General features: G+C 39.2%; 1 protein-coding gene across 1 annotated transcript in view; it reads left to right on the forward strand.

Moving 5' to 3' along the window:
* Window positions 1–20,744, forward strand: part of WDR64 (WD repeat domain 64) — a 457,550-nt gene that overhangs the window by 233,436 nt on the left and 203,370 nt on the right. The window contains exon 12 of the mRNA XM_006868582.1: window positions 8,713–8,836. Within this exon, the coding sequence (XP_006868644.1) occupies window positions 8,713–8,836 (124 nt within the window). The remainder of the gene's footprint in view (window positions 1–8,712; window positions 8,837–20,744) is intronic.

Here is a 20,744-nt window from a genome sequence, read left to right on the forward strand (position 1 = left end):
ATGAGGCTTTCTACTCCCGTAAAGATTTACACCCTCGGAAACCCTGTACAGGGTCGCTATGGGTCGGAACCGACTCGACGGCACTTAACAACAACATAATTATAGATTTGGCTATTTCTTTCTTCGATTCTAGTAGGGTTTGCTTCATATATTTTGTTGCTCTTTCATTGGGAGCGTAAATATTTATTATGGTTATGTCATCTTGCTCAAGTGACCCTTGAATCATGAGATAGTGTCCTTCTTTATCTCTTATGCTGGTTTTTGCCTTAAAGTTATTTTATTAGAGATTAATATTGCCATTCCTGCTTGTTTTTACTTCAAATAGTTTGGTATATTTTTTTTCCATACTTTAACTTTTAGTCTGGTTTTGTCTTTGTGCCTCTTGCAGGCAGCATATGGAAAGGTCTTATTCTCTTATCTGTTCTGCCACTCTCTGTCTTTTTACTGTTGTATTGACATTAAGTGTAATTAATGCATTGACATTCAGTGTAATTAATGGATAATTAATTCAGTATGAATTAATTGTCATTATGTTAATTTTTGTGGTGCTGTTCATTCCTTTGTTCTGCATGCCTTCTTGTGCTGAGTTCATGTTTTTTTGTACTATTTCTTGTAAGTCTCTTCTTAGTATTAATGTTTCCTTGTTCTACTTGATTCTTCATTTTCATGGTAAGTTGTGAAGCATTAACTTTGAGGTTACCTAATAGTCTTCCTCCATTTAAGGCAGTCTTTTGTATCCTGCAGTCTACCTGAGCTCTTCACCACCTGGATCTCTGTTCCTATATTTCCCCCTTCTTTGACATTGTTATTACTTTGATCTTAGATTGGCCTCACAGGTCCTCTGAAATCTTTGTTGTCATTTTGTTGTGTTCTGAACTCTGCTATCTGTCGACTGAGTTCTAGGTGGTAGTGTCACATCTGTCAATCTATGGTTGTCTGATCTTATGGTTTTCATTCCAACTCCCTTTAGTATGTTTTGAAGTGCTGGATTGGCTTTGACAAAATATCTTAGCTTCTCTTTATCCTATAATGTTTTGATTGAACCATCATGCTTGAGTGACATTTTTGCTGGGTAGACGATTCTTGGTTGCCTGTCTTTTTCTTTTAGGGTTTTATATATGTCTCCCCATTGCCTTCTTGCTTGCATGGTTTCTGATGAGAGATCGGAATTTAATCTCATTAGCTTGCCTTTGTAAGAAACAGTTCTTTTTTCCCTGTCTGTTTATCGGATTCTCTCATTGTCTTTTATTTTGGAGAGCTTGATTGTGATATGTCTCGGTGATTTTCTTTTGGGGTCTAACCTTCCTGCGGTGGTTTAGCTTCTTGAATGCTTATCTTCTCATCCTTCAAGATGTTAGGGAAATTTTCTTCCAGTATCTCCTCAACTATCTCCTTTGTGGACTTCTGTGATTCTCCCTGTTCCAGAATGTCATAATTCTTAAGTTATTTCTTGTCATGTTATCCAACATGAATCTTACATTCTCTTCAGAGTTTTTAAATCCTTTTTTCTGCTTGCTCTTCTTTCTTAGCAGTATTGAGAGATTTGTCTTCCAGCTCACTGGTTCTGGTTTCCATAGCTTCAGTTCTACTCCTTTGCCATTTCAGTGTATTGTCCATTTTTGATATTTTATTATTAATCACCTGGACCTATTTTTGCAGGTTTTGAATTGTTTCCAAGCTATATCTATCGTGTTTGATGGCTTCTGTAGCACTTTCCAGACTTTTTCCATATTTTCCTTCACCCCTCTGTGAAGCATTTGCAGTTTTATCCATATCATTCTTCTGAATTCCTTCTCAGGCAGACCCAAAGCCTGCTATTCTTCTACTGGGAAGTCTGTGTCTGCCTCCAGTATGTTTGTCTCATTTACTCTGATCTGTTTTTGGACATGTGCTGAGATCTTTTTCATTTTACCTTTTCAATAGTTTGATGCATTTTCAATGATTAAATGAATGTTGCTGTGTTGTTAAGCTTACTGAGTGTCTCCTAGTGGATATGATCTGGAGACAGTCTTCCCCTTTCATGTTTCTCATTACTCACCTGAAAGCTTCTTAGCAAGTGTTGGCTATCTGTACAATACCTAGAAGCTGGTACTGGCTCCTGTCCAGATGGTGGGTATTATGGAGTAGGCTTGTAGCTTGGCTATATGGACATGATTGCTGCCTCTTCTTCGGTAATATAGGGAGAGAAAGCTCCCACCCCCAGGAAAAAAAGTAAGACCAAAAGGGCCAAAAACAGAAGCAAAGTAAAATCAAAGCACAGACAAAAACCAACCCACAAAAAAACAAAAACAAAAAAACAACAAACAACAACACAACCAAACCACCAACCCACAAAAACAAAAACAAAACTGTAGCAGACTGTCCAGTAGCCTTTGCTGTGCAGGTCAGTGTGAGTGCACAGTGGAAACCTCCAGCAGTGGGTGGGGCTGTCCACTCACTCCAGGCCCTCCTTTAGTCATCATTGTGGAGGTGTGCAGATAGATATTGAGAAATGGAAGGAATACTGTTCACTATTTTTATCTCTGAAGGTCAGTTAGGTATCTGCATAATTCTCAAAATAGCTGCATGCTTGTATAAAGTAGTTGGTATTGGCTCTTGCCTTTTATGTCGGGGTTTTACAAAGTACAAATATAGTTTGGCTGTATGGCCAGACCAGACCTGCTGTCTCTGGTTAGGTAAGGCAGGAATAAAGTCTCCCAGCCAGGTAAGAGAGTCAACTTTAGGGCTAAGTCCCAGAGTTAGACGTCAGAAGAAGCAGCCACAGGTTTGGCTTGTTGGACCACTGGGGATCTCAGGGATTTCCACTTGTGCCGTAGGAAAAGTGCACACTGTGGGCGCAATGCTGGACCTCTTTGATTGTGTGGTCCCACCTCTTGAGAGTGCCCAGGTTGGGCAGAGATGGTGTGACAGGGGAGAGGAGGAAAGAAATATGAAAAAACCCATCACACCACATTTTTCAGACACTGCTCCATGGCTTCAGTGCTGTATCAGCCTGGCTGTGGCCCTACACCCTGACTTCAGCCCAGGCCGAAGGGCACGCAGGCAGCATCCTGATCAATTCAGAAATTGCCGTATATTCTTGCCACAGTCAGATATCTCCGCTGGTGGATGCCGAAAACTGATGCCCCCACTTTATATTAGATCTAAAGCACTAGAACTTTTCCAACAAAGCGCCGTCTTGTTTTTCTTGTGCCTCCTCTGAGGAGACTTCCCAGCCTGTCTCTGCTTCTCGTGCCCCCAAACCTGATGTCCACCAAACGATCTCTTGAAGTCGCTGAACATCAACCATTTCTTTTTTAGTACAGTGACTCTGGGTATTCCTCCATCTTTTGATGCTCTCGGCATCATTCACTGTTTTGCCCATCATTGTTGTTGTTAAACATCATCAAGTCAGTTCTGATTCATAGCAACCCTGTATAGGATTTCCAAGAAGCAGATGGTGCATTTGGACCACTGACCTTGCTGTTCAAACCAGCTCTGAGGTACAGTGCATTATCCCACAATGCCACACCAGGACTCCATATATGTTTTGCCCACAGAATCCTTCAATATTTCAGTTGAAGCTTGAATTTTTTTCTTCGATTTTTTTCCCTTTTGGTTTTCTAAATCCAGGTCTTTTGGTCATTTTATTATAATTCTTATCTTTCTTTTCTCCAGATGCCCTTTGAAATTTTCTTTTCAGCCCTTTTACTTTCTCATTTCTTCTATTTACTCTAACATGTCTGCACTGGTGAGCAAGTTTCTGGTTCTCTTCTGATATCCATTATCATCTTTCCCTTCTTTTTGTCTTCTAAATGCCTCCCCCCTTTTTTAATGTACATATACAAAACTACATAGATACATATATTGTTTTAAATGTCCTTAAGGGTGTATTCTGCAAGTCAGTCTCTTGCTCACAGACACACAGTCCTACTCAGTCCATAGGCCTAGAGTCCACAGCTGCTCTCTCTCTCCATGCCATTGCCTCTGCCACCATCTCACTGTCACCAGTTTTCTAGGTTGGATCTCATGCTCTTCCTTCTTGATGGGCCTGGGATTGTCTGTTCCTGAAGTGAAAGATCAACTACTCCACCTTTTTAGTTACACATCTTCTACAATTATAATTGTGACTGTCACAATTAATACTGCTAATAATTACTCACAATTGAATAATAAAATCCTATCAGCATCATCCCCCATCCTCTTTCACAAGATCCATCTGGAAAAGAAGAAAACTATTCAGTGGGGATTCTTCCTTACCCCCTTGCTCTGAAACTAAGCACTCTCACGAAAGTGTGTAAGCCAGCCACTTTGTGCTTCTATAGCCACCCCCCCCCCTTTTTTTTCCCAGTGTCTAGATTTACAGTCCCTATCAACCCAGTGCACTGAGGAAACAAGCTTGTTCCTTGATATGAGAAATTAATCAGCTGTATCCCTAAGCAAAGGTCCAGCTCATCAAACTGTAGCAATTTACACTTGCTCACAGTATCAAGCATCTTTATCTTCAACTGATAAACTTCTGGTCAGCTAGTCATCCATGCTAGGTCACATGGGTGCTACTTGCCAGTTTAAGAGTTCATGCACACCTTGCTGCACGTCAGTCCAGCTGGCCGCTTTACTCTCAGCTCTAGCCCCCAGTGATTGAGTCAGTGTTCATGTCTTGGAGGTCCACACAGCTCCCTAAATTTCAGACCAGCAGGCCCTTCCTCTTCTCTCTCTCATCTCAAGGTAAATGGGTATCATTGGAACATGGCCAAACTCAGCCCATGTCTTCATTTCCCCCACTTTCACTCACAAGTAAAACCAGTGAGTATGCTAGACTATTCATAAATGTCCTTTGAGTTCCCTGAGGGGATGACTTTTCTAGCCATGATGCCTCGAAAACAAACAATTTGCTTGGTAATTTAGCAGCCAAACAGTCCACTTTTTTTATGCAGTTCTCTTACGGACCTTTTGCTTTCTTTGTTTATGATGTTCTTGATGTCATCCCACAACTCTCATAGTTCAGTTATTAGTGTCTAATGCACCAAATCTGTTCTTAAATGGTCTCTAAATTTAGGTGGGATATTTTCAAGGTCAAAGTGTGGCTCTTGTGGACTTGTTTTAATTTTCTTCAGCTTCAGTCTGGACTTGCATATGAAAAATTGATGGTTTGTTCCACAGTCTTCCACTGGCCTTGTTTTGGCTGATGGTATGGAGCTTTTTCACTGTCACTTCCCACAGATGTAGTCTATTATATTTCTGTGTATGCCATTTGGCCAAGTGCTTGTGCATAGTTGTTTTTATGTTGTTTAAAAAGGTATTTGCAGTGAACAAGTAATTTGTCTTGAAAAATTCTATCATGTAGTCTCCAGCATCGTTTCTATCACCAAGACCATATTTTCCAATGACTGATCCTTCCTCTTTGTTTTCAACCTTTGCATTTCAATCACCAGTAATTATCAATATATCTTGATTGTATGTCTAATCAGTTTCAGACTGAAGAAGTTGGTTGTTGTTGTTTAAGTGCCTTTGAGTCAGTTCTGATTCATAGAGACTCTGTGTAGTTTCTAGGCTTTAAATCTTTGTGAGAGCAGAAAGCCTCATCTTTCTCCCATAGAGCAGTTTATGACCTTGAACCCTGGACCTTGTGGTTTACAGTTCAGCACTTATGGAATGAAGAAGTTGGTAGAATTCTTCAGTTTCATCATCACTGACTTTAGTGGTTGATGCTTAAATTTGAATAATAGTGATATTAACTGGTCTTCCTTGTAGGCGTATGGATATTATTGTATCACAGGCAGCATTTTATTTCAAGATAGATTTTGAGATGTTCTTTTTGATGATGAATGTAATGCCATTCCTCTTCTATTTGTTGTTCCCGGCATAATAAACCATATGATTTTTAGATTCAGTATGGCCAATACCAGTCCATTTCAACTCACGAATGTCTAGGATATCGATGTTTATGCATTCCATTTCATTTTTGACAACTTCCAGTTTTCCTAGATTCATACTTCATACATTCCATGTTCTGATTCTTAATGGATGTTCACAGCTGTTTCTTCTCATTTTGAGTTGGGCCCCATCAATAAATGTAAGTCCTAAAAGCTTTATTCTATCAGTCATTTATGGTTACTTATGGAGTCCTAGTATGGCGCTGTGGATTAATGCGCCAGACTGCAAAACTGTTTGAACTGCAAGGTCAGCGGTTCAAGCTCACCAGTTGCTCCTCAGAAACCTTGTATAGAGTCGCTATGGGTCGGAACCGACTCGACGGCACTTAACAACAACAATGGAGTCCTGGTGTGGTGCTGTGGGTTAATGCGTCAGACTGTGCTATTTGAACTGCAAGATTGGCTGTTCAAGCTCACCACTCACTCCTTGGAAACCCTATACAGGGTTGCTGTGGTTTGGAACCAACTTGACAGCACTTAAAAACAACACTGGATTAAAACAACTGAATCAAAATATAGGAATTATTTGTGTACTAAAATAAATGTAAATCTCTCATCCATAATCCTCAGATTAAAATTTTATTTTATCTAATAACATTCTGCTCTATTACAAATGCCATTTTTAGTCCTATATATGTGAATTTTTTTAAAGGATTAATACACTAATTTCTATAACCTATATGTATGTGTATATATATATATATTTAAATTTGTATCATCAGTGAGCCCATGTGTGTCAGTGTAGGACTTTGCTCTATAAAGTTTTCAATGACTAATTTTTTGGAAGTATGTCTCTAGGCCTTATATCCAAGGAATCTCTGAGTGAATGTGACTCTCTTCTGGTTAGTAACCTAATGCTTTGACAGTTTACACCACTACAGGGCCTCCATAACCCTACAGACACTGAATAAGTGTCAAGTGCTTTAAATCCATTCTCTCATTTAGTCTTCACCACAGTTCCTCATCTAAAATTTTATACTATTGTTTCCCAGTTTTTAAATGAGGAATGTAGAGTTCAGAAAAATCAAGCAACTTGGGCTGGAATATGAATCCAGGTTCATCTGATGTGTTCCCTATTTGCCAAGGTAGTTGGCCTTATTAATTACATCTATATAATAGTTACTACTCACGTCACCTAGTAGTGATGGATGTTTGCATTTGCTTCTAGTTTACTTTTATTTCCTACATGCTCTCAAATGAAACATGTGGTATGGTAGAGAGCATTCCTCTGGAGACCCTTCAAATTCTCTCCCAATCTTTTGTGCTCATCTAGTAGAGATTTTCTAAAGCCAAAATCTTCTGAGTTCAGTTAATTAGTACCTATTTCTGGTATTGTCTAAAGACAGAAGTTGAAAAAACTATCCTGCTTTCAGACAATAGTTTCCTTTTAAAGGGAAAATGTCTTCCCTGGTGTATGGGAGAGGGGTGTGACAGCGAGGAAAGAATACACCAGGTAAGTATATGATTGGTGGAAAAGTGTTCTTCACCAGAAAATGGGTGACCCAGGTCCCCTTCTTGAAGTGGCCCACATTCCTCTTTCTCCCATAAAGACCCTACCTATGCCCAGGGGCACACACAGTTGAGAGTGTAGGATCTAGGGCTAGATAGAATACCTTCATTTACATCACACCCTAGCTATATGACCCTTCACTATGTGACCCATCATCTACGTCTCAGTCAGCTTTCCATCTTTCATTCCATTTATAATAGCTTTCTTTCAGTTCCCTGAATGTGTATTGTTATATGCCTTCCCATCTCTTCCCCTTTGCATATGATTCAGCACCTCCCCCAGATACCTCAAGTGCAACCATTCTGTATTGTGAGTTCAGTTCTATTAATCACCAGCCTAAGAACATAGTAGATCCATGAAAAAGGAAAGATTCAGATAGAAAACCTATAGGTATTAAGTGTCTATTGTGTTTCCAAAGAGGGATAATGTTAAGTCTTAACATATTTTTGGATTACATAAATGGCCTCCTCTTTTGTTCTTTCTCTGTAAAGCATCCATGTCCTTAATTAGAGCACTTCTTGAAAAGATCAAAAACTCAAACCAAACCCAGTGTGGCTGGGTTGATTCCAGCTTATAGTGACTGCATAGGGCAGAGTAGAACTGTCCCACAGGGAAGGGTTCCAAGGCTGTAATCTTTACCAAAGTAGACTGCCACATCTTCTTACCACAAAGTGACTGCCTTTAGGTTAGCAGTCATGTGCTTAACCACTGTGCCGCCAAAGCTTCTTCCAAAAAGTCAGGGAACCCTATTTTCCTTAAGTTTTTATTGTGAATTATGTGACAGTTTACATGGGAGAACATTATCTTTATATTCATCTTAACGTATTTCATTTCATTGCAATTATTACAATCCCCTGCATGCATCGTCAAACAACCAAAAAGTACACCCTGCACACCGTCCCCCTGGCCATCAGGACACAGCCCCTCTCCCTCCCTGAGTACAGAGTCCCCAGCCACTCCATCTCAGAGATTCTTTTGGTGTAACATTTAATTATTATATTTCTATCTTGTTGCTAAGCTTGCTTTATGCTTACAGTACCAATTGACTATTTCCTCCACAGCCAGAGGTTCCCTGGAATAGATTCATTTCTGGTTTTCAGTTACCTGAATATCCAGGAGCACAGCAACTATTATACAACATGGCGTCTCTTGGAACTTTCTTTTATTAAACCAACATTCATAACAGAGTATGGTGAAAGATGTGAGATGTGTTGAGTATTGTGAAGTTTTTATAAGAATTTAAAGATAAATGGAATACTTGTTTTTGTTTGTTGTTCTTTCCTACAGATATGGGAACTAGAGACTGGCATCCAAATATACCAGATTTTAGACCCTCATGGCTTCAGTATTGAACTGACTGCTGCATCTATTGATGAAAATGGACTTCTCTTTGCCACCGGAGCATATAATGGTTAGAGTAACACCCAAAGTGTGATTTACTTGCATTACCACCCCAAGAATTTGTACGTGCTGTTATTAAGTGCTGTTTAGTGGGTTCCGGCTCATAGTGACCTAGTGTAAGGATTCCGAGGGGTACTGTGAGTTTAAACCACCGACCTTGTGTGCCAGACCAGGACTAGAATTTGTGCTAGGAATTCATTCGTTTTTTAAGATCAGAGGGAGAACATGAATCGGTCTAGAATATGCCAGTGACATTGGTGTGCCTAACTTTCAGTGATACACACTCTTAACTAATGGGTAATAATGTCCTTACATTGATTTTCCAAAATACTCATCATCTGATATAACAATTATAGTTGACTGATGGTTTTAAAAAATCTTTTACACATATGCATACTCTCTTATTTCATCTTTGCTGGGGCTTACTTGTGTTGCACTAACTACCATTAGCTAAGGGATAACCGTCTCATTCAGTGTCTGCTGACAGTATTTTAACTGATAGTACACAGTTTGGGACTAGCAAACTTTGTTATATAAAACCTAGAATTCTACATTGGACTTGGTTTTTATTTCATTCTGCTGTGCGTAAGGTCTCTATGAGTCGGTACTGACTCGATGGCACCTAACAACAGCAACAAGCTCCTTAAAGGTATGTACCATGTATTATACGATGCTTCCTTAACTAGTGTGCTGCATAGAATTTCCAGCAACAAACTGTCTCTCAGTTTATTTCATTTTGCTATGAACTTCCACAATATGACCAACTGAATGCACTGCTCAGAATATGTTGAGCATATAACAAATGCTTATTCAGAGGTCGATTGAGTTAAATCCTGATGTTAAAGTTTTATTTTTACAAGTGTGAGCAGATAACACAGCATAAAATACTACTATGAATGCTGAGACAATGGGCATAAATACATGTATCTGCTTTTTTTGTGGAACATTTCTTGAGAAAACATTCTTACTTGACTCTATACGCACACACTGTGCTATTGTCTGGTGCCTTCAAGTCAACTACACACAGCAGAACAAAACATTGCCTGGTCCTGTGCCGTGTTCACAATACTAATACACTTGAGCCCATTGCTCCTGCCACTCAGTCAATCCATCTCATTGGGTGTCTTCTTTTTAGCTGGTTCTCCACTTTGCCAAGCATTATATACTTTCAACTGATGACATATCCAAAGTATGAGAGATGAAGTTTCACCACGTTGGCTTCTAAGGAGCACTTGGAACTGTACTTTCATCAACACAGATTCGTTTTTTCTTCTGGAAGTCCATGATATTTTCAATATTCTTGTCTAACACCATAACTCTAACACATAAAATACAGTCTTCCTTATTCATTATCCAACTTTTACATGCATGTAAGGCTGTTGAAAATACCATGACTTGTGCCAGTCCTCAAAGTGACATTTTTACACTTCAACAGTTTAAAGAGGTCTTGTGCGGCAGATTTGCCTAATGCAATACATCATTTGATTTCTTGACTGCTGCTTCCATGAATGTTGATAAAGAACTCAAGCAAAATGAAGTCTTTGACAACTTCAACTCTGCTTTTTTTCTTACTATAATCCAGCTTCTCAGATCATTTGCTTAGCATATAGATTGAATAAGTGTGGTGAAAGAATACAACCCTGTAGCATACCTTTTCTAAATTCAAACCATTCATTGTCCCCCTGTTCAAACGACTGCCTCTTGGTCTATGTACAGGTTTCTCATGAGCACAATTCAATGTTCTGGAAAACCCATTCTTCAAAATATTGTCCATAGCTTGTCATAATCCACATAGTCAAAGATATTTACATAGCCAGTAAAGCACAGGTAAACATCTTTCTGGGATTCTCTGCTTTCAGCCAAGCAATTACATCCCTAGTTCCATGTCCTCCTTTTAATCTGGCTTGAACCTCTGGCAGTTCCCTGTAATGTACTGTTGCAGCCAGTTTTGAATTATCTTAAGCAAAATTTTACTTGCATGTGATAATAATGATATTGTGTGATGATTTCCACATTTCGTTCGGTCACTTGTCTTTGGAATGAGCACAAATATGAATCTCTTTCAATCAGTTGGCCAGGTAGCTGTCTTCCAAATTTCTTGGCATAGATGAGTGAGTGCCTCCTGTGCTGGATCAGTAAGTTGAAAGATTTAAATTTGTATTCCATTAATTCCTGGAGCCTTGTTCTTTGCCAGTGCCTTCAGTGCCTCCTTGGACTTCTTCCTTCAGTACAATTGAATATTGATTGTATGCTACCTCTTGAAATGGTTGAACACGGATCATTACTTTTTTGTGTAGTAACTGTGTATTCCTTCCATCTTCTTTTGATGCTTCCTACATCATTTAATATTTTGTCCATAGAATCCTTCAATATTTCAAGTTGAGGCTTGAATTTTTACTCAGTTCTTTCAGCTTGAGTAATGCTGAGCGTGTTCTTCCCTTTTGGTTTTCTAGCTTCAGGTCTTTGCACATTTCATTATAATACTTTTCTGTGCCCTCTCAAGCTGCCCTATGAATTTTTCTCTTCAGCCCTTTTACCCCATCAAGTCTTCCATTTACCATAGCATCTGTGCACTGGGCAACAAGTTTCAGAGTCTCTTTTGACATCCATTTTTGTCTTTTCCTTCTTTCTTGTCTTTTTAATGACCTTTTGCTTTCTTCCTGTATCATGTTCTTGATGTGATCCATAACTCTTTCTCTCTAGGTTTAGGTCTTTAGTGTCTAATGCATCAAATGTGTTCTTGAAATGTTCTCTAAATTCAGGTGGGATATGTTCAGTGTCAAATTTTGGCTCTTGTAGGCTTGTTTTCTTTTCTCCAGCTTTAGCCTGAACTTGCATAGGAGCAATTGATGGTCTGTTCCACAGTCTTCCCCTGGCCTTGTTTTTGCTGATGGTATAGAGGTTTTTCACTGTCTCCTTCCAAGTTGTTGTTAAGTGCTGTTGAGCCAGTTTTAATTCATAGCTACCCTTTATAGAGTTTCCAAATAGTGTCTGGTGAGTTTGAACCACTGACCTTGTAATTCAAAACAACCTTGTGGTCCAGTGTTTTATGTTACTTTGCCACACCAGTACCCCGAGTCTCCTCCCATAGATGTAGTCAGTTTGATTCTTGTGTATTCCATCTTGTGAGATCCATGTGTATGGTCATTTTTAAAAAAAAAAAAAAAAAAAACTTTTGATTGTGAATTGAGTCCAGGTTTATAGACAAGATCATCTGTTTTACAATCAACAAATAATGTACTTTGTTTTATCTCAATGATTGCAATTCCCTCCATGGAACAAGAGTCATCTACTTCCTCCCTATGGCTCCTCTTGCCCTTCCACCCAACTTTCCAATCCTTCTTGTCATTTTTCTGATGTACTCGTTACCCCTTTATTTTTGAATGATTGGCCATTCCATCATTCATAGTGAACATATCTTATTAGTGTTGTTGTTCCCCTCTATACCTAGCTGCTGCTTGGCTGACACTGTTCCCCCTATATACCTATCTACTGCTTGGCTGAAAGAGGGTGTGTTCCTTTCTGGATCTGAAATCGGGTTGAGGGCCACGATCTCAGGTTCCTCCAGTCTCTTTCTGACCAGTAACTCTGGAATTTTTTGAAATAATTTTTTGAGTTTTGTTCCACACATTATGCCACTTTATCCAGAACCTTCTAACATGATCCCACTCAGGGTAGTTGGTAGGGGTAGTTGGGCACAATCTAATTCTTCTGATCTCTGGGCTGTGAGACTGATGTTCACATAATCCAGTAGTCCATTGGACAAGTTAATTCCAAGCATCTTTCATTTCTCATCACTCTTCTTTCTTCTTCATATGGAAAGACCAGTGGCCACTCCTTAGATGGCAGCTTATGAGTTCTTAATATCCCAGATGCTACTCAGCAAAGTAGTTTATATGACATAATCTTTGTGGACTATGTTGTACCAATTGACAATGGTGTCCCCTGAAACTATGGTCCTGAAGCCCCAGGCTAAGCTACTCATTGTTAATATCTAGTTTTCATCATTTTGTCACTATATGTACCACTACATTCACAGTTGTGTTTGCAGGAAATGTAAATACTGATATACCGATTTTCTTTCTCACACTCTTATGTTCTTGTATATCTGTGGAACATATAAATGCATACATACATGTACATATACATACATGCACAGCATCTCACTGTAACAAACACTGTTGATTGTTGAACCTTTTTCTTGATAATGTTCCAGTAGTTGCCACTGAGAATCCCAGAAAACTATAAGCCTCAATTTTTTCAGCTGATTGTTGATTTTGAACTTTTTGTTGATCAACAATTGAGTATGTTTCCATTCCATACTCTGCCATTTACACTCAGGCAATCCAAAGGCACTGTATTCTTGAATGACAATGCCTGCTCCTATACCTCTGTCCACACTGTTGACACTCTGAAAAAACTTTCTTTTGAGTTGTTAAAGCATCCATCCTGTAGTCCTGATCTTGCTCTATCAGACTTTCACTTGTTTGCTCACCTGAAAGCAGTAAAAATGTACATATGTATATATTATATGTACAAATAATATGTTGTTGTTGTTGTTAGGTGCCATCGAGTTGGTACTGACCAATAGCGACCTTATGAACAGCAGAATTAAACACTGCCCGATCCTGGGCAAGCTCAATATTGTTGCCACACTTGAGCCCATCAATGCTGCTACTTGGCCAATCCATCTTGCTGGGAGTCTTCCTCTTTTTCTCTGACCCCCTCCCTACCTTACCAAACATGATATCCTTCTCCAGTGACTGCTCCCTCTTGACAGTATGTCCAAAGTATAAGAGATGAAGTTTGGCCATCCTAGCCTCCAAGGAGCACTCTGGCCGAACTTCTTTCAACACAGATCTGTTGGTTCTTTTGGCAGCCCATGGCACTTTTAGACTTTCAGTATTCTCCTCCAACACCATATCTCAAAAGCATCAATTTTTCTATGGTGGTCTTATTCACTGTCCGGCTTTTGCATACATGTGAGGTTATTGAAAATACCATGGCTTGGGTCAGGCGCACCTTAGTCCTCAAGCTGACATCTTTGCTCTTCAACACTTTAAAAAGTTGCCGTGCAGCAGATTTGCCTAATGCAATACGTCATCTGATCTCTTGACTGCTGCTTCTGTGAGTGTTGATAGTTGATCCAAGAAAAATGAAGTCCTTGACAACTTCAATCTTTTCTCCGTTGATAAGAATGTTGTTTATTGGTCCAATCGTGAGGATTTTTGTTTTCTTGTTGAGATGTAATCCATACCGAAGGCTGTGCTCTTTGATTTCATCAGTAAATATTGTAAGTCCTCTTCACTTTCAGCAAGCAAGGTTGTATCATCTGCATATGGCATTGTGAATGAGTCTTCCTACAATCCTGATGTCACATTTTTCTTCATAGAACCCAGTTTCCAGATTATTTACTGAATAATCAAATAGCATACAGGTTGAATAAGTATGGTGAAAGAATACAACCCTGTCTCACACCTTTCTTAATTTTAAACCATTCAGTGTTCCCATGTTTTGTTCGAACAGCTGCCTCTTGGTCTAGGTACAGATTCCTCATGAGCACAATTAATTGTTCCAAAATATTCATACTTTGAAATGTTGTCCATAGCTTGTCATGATCTACACAATGGATATATATGTGTATAATACATATGCATATATTATTTACACTCAGACTGTAGAATTTATTTTAATCAACTTTTAGAAATGACGAATCATTTTTTGGCATATTCTCAACACATTGCTTTTCAGTGTACTCTGTCCATCTGTCAACAAGCTTTTGTATTTCCTTATTTAAAAATATTTTAGTCTGAGATTCAATTCATGAAAGCACTTCTGTCTTCACTTCTTCATTGGAAGTGAAACTTCATCTTTGAAGGGCTGCTTTCAGGTGAGCAAACAAATGAAAATCTGATAGAACAAGATCAGGAATATAGGGAGGATGCCTTAACAACTCAAAGGTTTTGCATAGTGTCAACAGTGTGGACAGCCTGAGTGTAAATGGCAGAGTATGGAATGGAAACATACCCAATCATCGACCAACATAAAGTTTAAAGTCAACCATCAGCTGAAAAATTGATGCTTACAGTTTTCTGGGATTCTCAGTGGCAACTATTGGAACACTATCAGGAAAAACGTTCAACAATCAACAGTGCTCATTACAGTAAGATGCTCAATGAAGACCTGAAGGCTAAACTTCAGAGTAAACACAGATGACTGCTATCCCAAGGTGTTGTGAGACTTCCCGTTTGAGAGCAGGAGAAACAGAGACAAGGGGTATGGGTTCCTTGGCAGAAGCGTGATCAAAAATCAGACAAGGGGCTTTGTTGGAAAAGTTTCAGAGCTTTATTCTAATATAAAACATGGAGCGAGCAGTTTCAGGCACCCACCTGTGGAGAAGGCTGACCGTGGCAGGAATACACGGCAAATTCTAAATTGACCAGGACAGTGCCTGCGGGCCCCTTAGCCTGGACAGAGATCAGAGGCTGGTGCCACAGCCAGCTTGATACAGCACCAACGCCATGGAGTGACTTGTGGAAAAAGAGGTGTGGTGGCTTTTTTTACTTTTCTTTCCTCCTCTGCCCTGTCACACCATTTCTGCCTGGCCTGGGCACCTTCAGGCAGTTGGAAGCACATACCCAGAAGGGTCCAGCATTGCTCCCACAGGGTACAATTTTCCCACAGTGCAAAGAGGAAATCCCTGAAAGCCCCAGCGGTCCCACAAGCTAATCCTTTGACTGTTTCTTATGACCTCTGACTCTGGGACTTAGCCCTAATGTTAACTCTCTTACCTGGGTGGGAGACTTTATTCCTGCCTTACCTAACAAGGGACAATAGGTCTGGCCATACAATTGAACCATATTTGTACCTTGTAAAACCCCAACTTAAAAGACAACAGTCAACACCAACTACTTTATACAAGCATGCAGCTATTTTGAGTATTATGCAGATACCTAACTGACCTTCAGAGATAAAAATAGTGAACAGTCTTCCTTCCATTTCTCAATATCTATCTACACACCTCCACAATGGTGACTAAAAGAGGGGCCTGAGCAAGACACCCCCACCCACTGCTGGAGACAACCCGATTAAAAAATGAGCACAGGACATGAGCAGACACTTCACCAAGGTGAAATCTGGGAAGCCAACAAAGAAATGTTGATATGAAGAAATGTTCATGATCACTGTCCATTAAAAAGATGAAAATCAAAACAACAATGAGATAACACCAGCAATAACAGCAAAGATCAAAAAAGTAGAGGCCAATAAATACTGGCAAGGAAGTGAAGAGATTGGGACCCTCCTATATTGCTGTTGGGATTGCAAAAAGGTCCAACCGCTCTGTAAAACAGTATGGCACTTCCTCAGAAGGATTGAAATAGAATGACCATATGATCCAGAAATTCCTCTACTTCGCATTTATCCACAAGAAATACGAGCCATTACACTAGTAGATATATGCACACCAATGTTCATAGCAGCAGTATTTACAAAAGCAAAAAGATAAAGACAGCCTAAGTGCCCATCAATGGAAGAATGGATAAACAAAGTTTGGTACATACGCACAATGGAAAATTATGCTACCTTGAAGAATAACAAGGAAGCTGCAAGCTACTGCATGCATAACATGGATGACACTTGAGGACATTATGCTGAGTGAAATTAGTCACAAAAGGAGAAACACTGCATGGGACTATTACTGTAAAAGATTACGAAAGATTACCCACACTGAAAGGGAAAAAAAAATTCTTTGCTGGTTAATGGGTTGTATGGGGTTGGGTGAGGGGAGGAAGGGGAAGGTGGAGCACAGGGTAGGGACACAGGATAGTTTGGATGCTGGGAGGGGAATGGGAGAACAAGGTGGATGGGTAAACAGGCAGGTTTGCATGAGCTGGCTAAGTGGGACAGAGGTAAATAATGATGTATGCCCAACTTTGGAACAACAGGGCTCTGGGATACAGGGATTGAGATATAGTTTGAATGGGTAAAACAGTGGCTTGGCTGTATTTTGAATCTTGGTTTCCCTTATCTACTATTATAAAATAGACACTTGAGGGGAAGAGAAAGGAATAGCCAGTGGTTTTCCTTACCTACTATTATAAAATAGACACTTGAGGGGGAGAGAAAGGAATAGCCAGAAATATCATCATAGAAAGCTTGTAAGTCCGTCTTCAGCCTATAACTGATTGGAATAACCTAAAATAGGGCTAGAAATTGCCCAGTGAAGGAGGTCTCCTGCAGACCCTTTGCATTTCATAAGACCATAGGTGGAATCCTGATCCCCATGCAGAACCTTTGAGGTGGGAAATTTCCACTGAAAAGACAAGCAGACCAGTCTGGAGCAGATAGAAGAAAAGAAGATACTTCTTGAAAGAAAGACTGGCAGGAAAAGTCAAAAACAGTAGCAGCAGTGTGATCGACTACTACAAGAACAAGCACGTGGTTCACTCAGGAGCCCTCAAGGCAAGTGGTCAGGTTCCCTCAGGGCAAACCCCCTTCCAAGACTAAGACTCAAGGAGAATACATGAGTAGGTATGTGGTCTTGCTGCTGACCATGTTGGTCACTAATGAGAGGAATTGGGGGGGAAACAGCAATGAAGTTGTGAACTAAGTCTGACCACGTTCAATAGACTCCTGTCAACCTGGATTGAGACCTGGTTGGCCAGCAGTATGTTGAGACCTGGGGATTCCTGGGCCCAGGGACAGGGACATGTCCACAGAGGAATAGAGCAGAGAATAAAGTGTCCAGCTGATATGAAGTGAAAAGAGATGCACAAGAACACCCATACATGCAGATAGTACTCATTTGACCAGGCTTTAATGGCTGGATGAGCAGAACTCGACTAGAGGAAAGAAGAAGACGAAAAGAATAATGCACTACAATTTGATGAACTTGATCTATGCTTGTGGATATAGTAGCTCAAGAGAGGGAACAAATCTTTGCAGTGAGGATCATTCCCACCTTGATACACAAGGGATGGGCAACTTAGACATTGGCTACCCAAAATTAGGGGGCTACAAAGGCACGGAGTGACTGGTTTACAAGCTTTCAAGTGGGAGCCTAGGTTCAGAGGGTATGGAGGAAGGTAGAATCTTCACTAAGTGGTTTCCATCCTGTCTGGATGTGGCTGGTGTAAGGAGTTGGGGATAAGACTCTTGTTCAATAGTGAATAATTGCTATCAGGACTGATTGTGAGTGTTGCAAATGCAAAGTTAGATATTTTGTAACAAAAGGATGGGAGTGGTTGATCTTGCAGTCCAGGAGTGGAGGACCCTGGGGCCATCAGGGAGAAGATCGGAGTGTGGGACCCTATCCAGAGAAGTAGTGATGCCAGAGATGGAGCTACATGCAGAGATGAAGTGGCTGGGGACTCTGGACTCTGGGAGGGAGATCATCTGTGTGTTGACTGCCAGGGGACAGGCTTGTGGGGTGTACCCTTTGGCTGTTTGATGATGCATGCAGGGAATTGTAATCATTGCAATAAAATTAAATAAGACAGGATGAATGTAAAGCTAATGTTCTCCCATGTAAACTATCACATAATTCACAATAAAACCTTTAAAAAATGTATCCATTTCCTGTAGATTTTCAAATTTGTTCGAGTACAGCTCCTCATAACATTCTGTTATTATCCTTTTTATTTCCATTGGTTCTGTTGTGACACCACCTGTATGTTTCCTTTGTGTGTTATATGCATGTTTTCCCTCTTTTGTTAGACTTTCCAATGGCTTGTCGGTTTTATTAATCCTTTCAAAAAACTATCTTCTTGTCTTGTTTATTGTTTTTATTGTTTTACTGTTTTCTAATTCATTTATTTCTGCTCTGTTTATTATTTCTTGTGGTGATTGTAGGCTTATTTTGCTTGTGTACTTTTAATTTTTTGAGGTGCATTAATGTGTTGATTTTGGTTCTTTCTTCTTTTTTGGTATGTGCGTTTATTGCTATAAATTGTACTATCAGCACTGCTTTTGCTGTGTCCCAAGGTTTTGGTATGTTGTGTTTTCATTTTCATTTGTGTCTAGGAACTTTTTATTTCATTTTTTATTCATCCTATTGCATGGTAACTTTTAAGCAGGATGTTATTCAGTTTCATGTATTTGATATTTCTTTGAACTCCCTATGATTTGTGATATTATAGCATTGTGATCAGAGCAAAAGCTTTGTAGTGTTTTGAAGTTTTAAAATGTATTGAAACTTGCTCTGTGGCCTAACACATTGGTCCATTCTGGAGAATGTTCCATATGCACTGGAAAAGAATATGTTTTGTGCTTTTGTTGGCTTGAATGCTCTGTACAAATCTATGAGTTTAAGTTGATTGTGTTGTTTAGTTCCTTTGTTTCTTTGTTGACTTTCTGTTTGTAGTTGTTCCGTCGTTTTAAAAAGTGGTGTATTAAAATGTCCCACTATTATTGTAGAGTTATCTATTTCTTTCTTTAATCCTATTAGTGTTTGATTTATGTATTTTGAGGCTCTTTCATTGGGAGCATAGATATTTTAGTTATGTCCTCTTGTCCAACAGACCCTTTAATTATTAGATAATGTCCTTCTGTGTATCCTATGCTTGTATTTGCCTTAAAGTTTATATTATTAGAGATTAATATTGCAACTCTTGCTCATTTCTTTATTGAAATTAGCTTGATATATTTTTGTCGATCCTTTCATTTTTTATCTATTTTTGTCTTTGCATGTGAAGTCTCTCTCTTTTAGATAACCTATTGAAGGATCCTGTTTTCTTATCCATTCTTTTACTGTCTGTCATGACTGGTGCATTTAATCCATTGATGTTCAGTGTAATTATTGATAGGTATGAATTGATTTAAGTCATTTTGATGTTTTTGTTTTGTTTTGTTTTTGTGGGGGTTTTTTTGGTTGGTTGGTTGGGGTTTTTTTGTAGCACTGTTGATTTATTTGTTCTGCATACTTTCCTGTGCTGAGTTCATTTTTTTGTGTGTGCTTTTTTGTATCAATTTCTTCAGAGTTTGAATGTTTCTAACTCTTCATTGATTTTTCTTTTCTGGATTTGATGTGAAGGTGTATTAAGTTTCTTTGAGGTTAACCTATGCTTTATTAATTTCTCCCTCTTTTAAAAACAATCTATTTTATTTTAAAATCTACCACCTCACCATCTGGTACTCTTTTAATCTGCTTTTGTCTTCCTTTACTTTATAGTTGTTCTGATCATGGACTGACGTCTCACATTCCCTATTTTCAGTCTTGTTGATTTGTTTTACTCTGGATACTCCCATATCCGGACTGAATTCTGGGTGTTGTTGCCATGTATGTCAATCTCTAGTTGTTGTTTGCTCTTGTTAGTTCTCAGTTCAAAGAACTCCCTTTAGTATATTTTGGATAGTTGACTTGGTTTTTCCAAGGTTCTTTCATTTCTTTTTATTTATCCACAAATGTTTTCATTTTGCTGTCATATTTTAGAGACAGCTAAATGACCCAATGGAATACGGAATCATCAGACAATATCTTTGCTATCTCATGCAAGTAAAATTTTACTAAAGGTAATACAGAAACGGCTGCAAGCATACATTGACAGAGAACCTTCAGAGGTTCAAGCCAGATTCAGAAGAGGCCATGGAATGAGGAATATCATTGCTGATGTCCGATGACTCTTGGCTGAAAGCAGAGACTATCAGAAAGATGTTTACCTGTGCTTTATTGACTACACAAAGGCTTTTGGTTGTGTGGATCATGGCAACCTATGGACAACATTGCAAAGTATGAGTATTCTGGAACACTTAATTGTGCTCATGAGGAATCTGTACCTGGACCAAGAGGCAGTTGTTTGAATAGACCATGGTAACATTGAATGATTTAAAATGAAGAAAGATGTGTGGCAGGGTTGTATTCTTTCACCATACTTATTCAACCTTTATGTTGAGCAAATAATCCGAGAAGCTGGGTTCTA

Source organism: Chrysochloris asiatica, unplaced genomic scaffold (assembly GCF_000296735.1).
Source record: "Chrysochloris asiatica unplaced genomic scaffold, ChrAsi1.0 scaffold00119, whole genome shotgun sequence".
NCBI lineage: Eukaryota > Metazoa > Chordata > Mammalia > Afrosoricida > Chrysochloridae > Chrysochloris > Chrysochloris asiatica.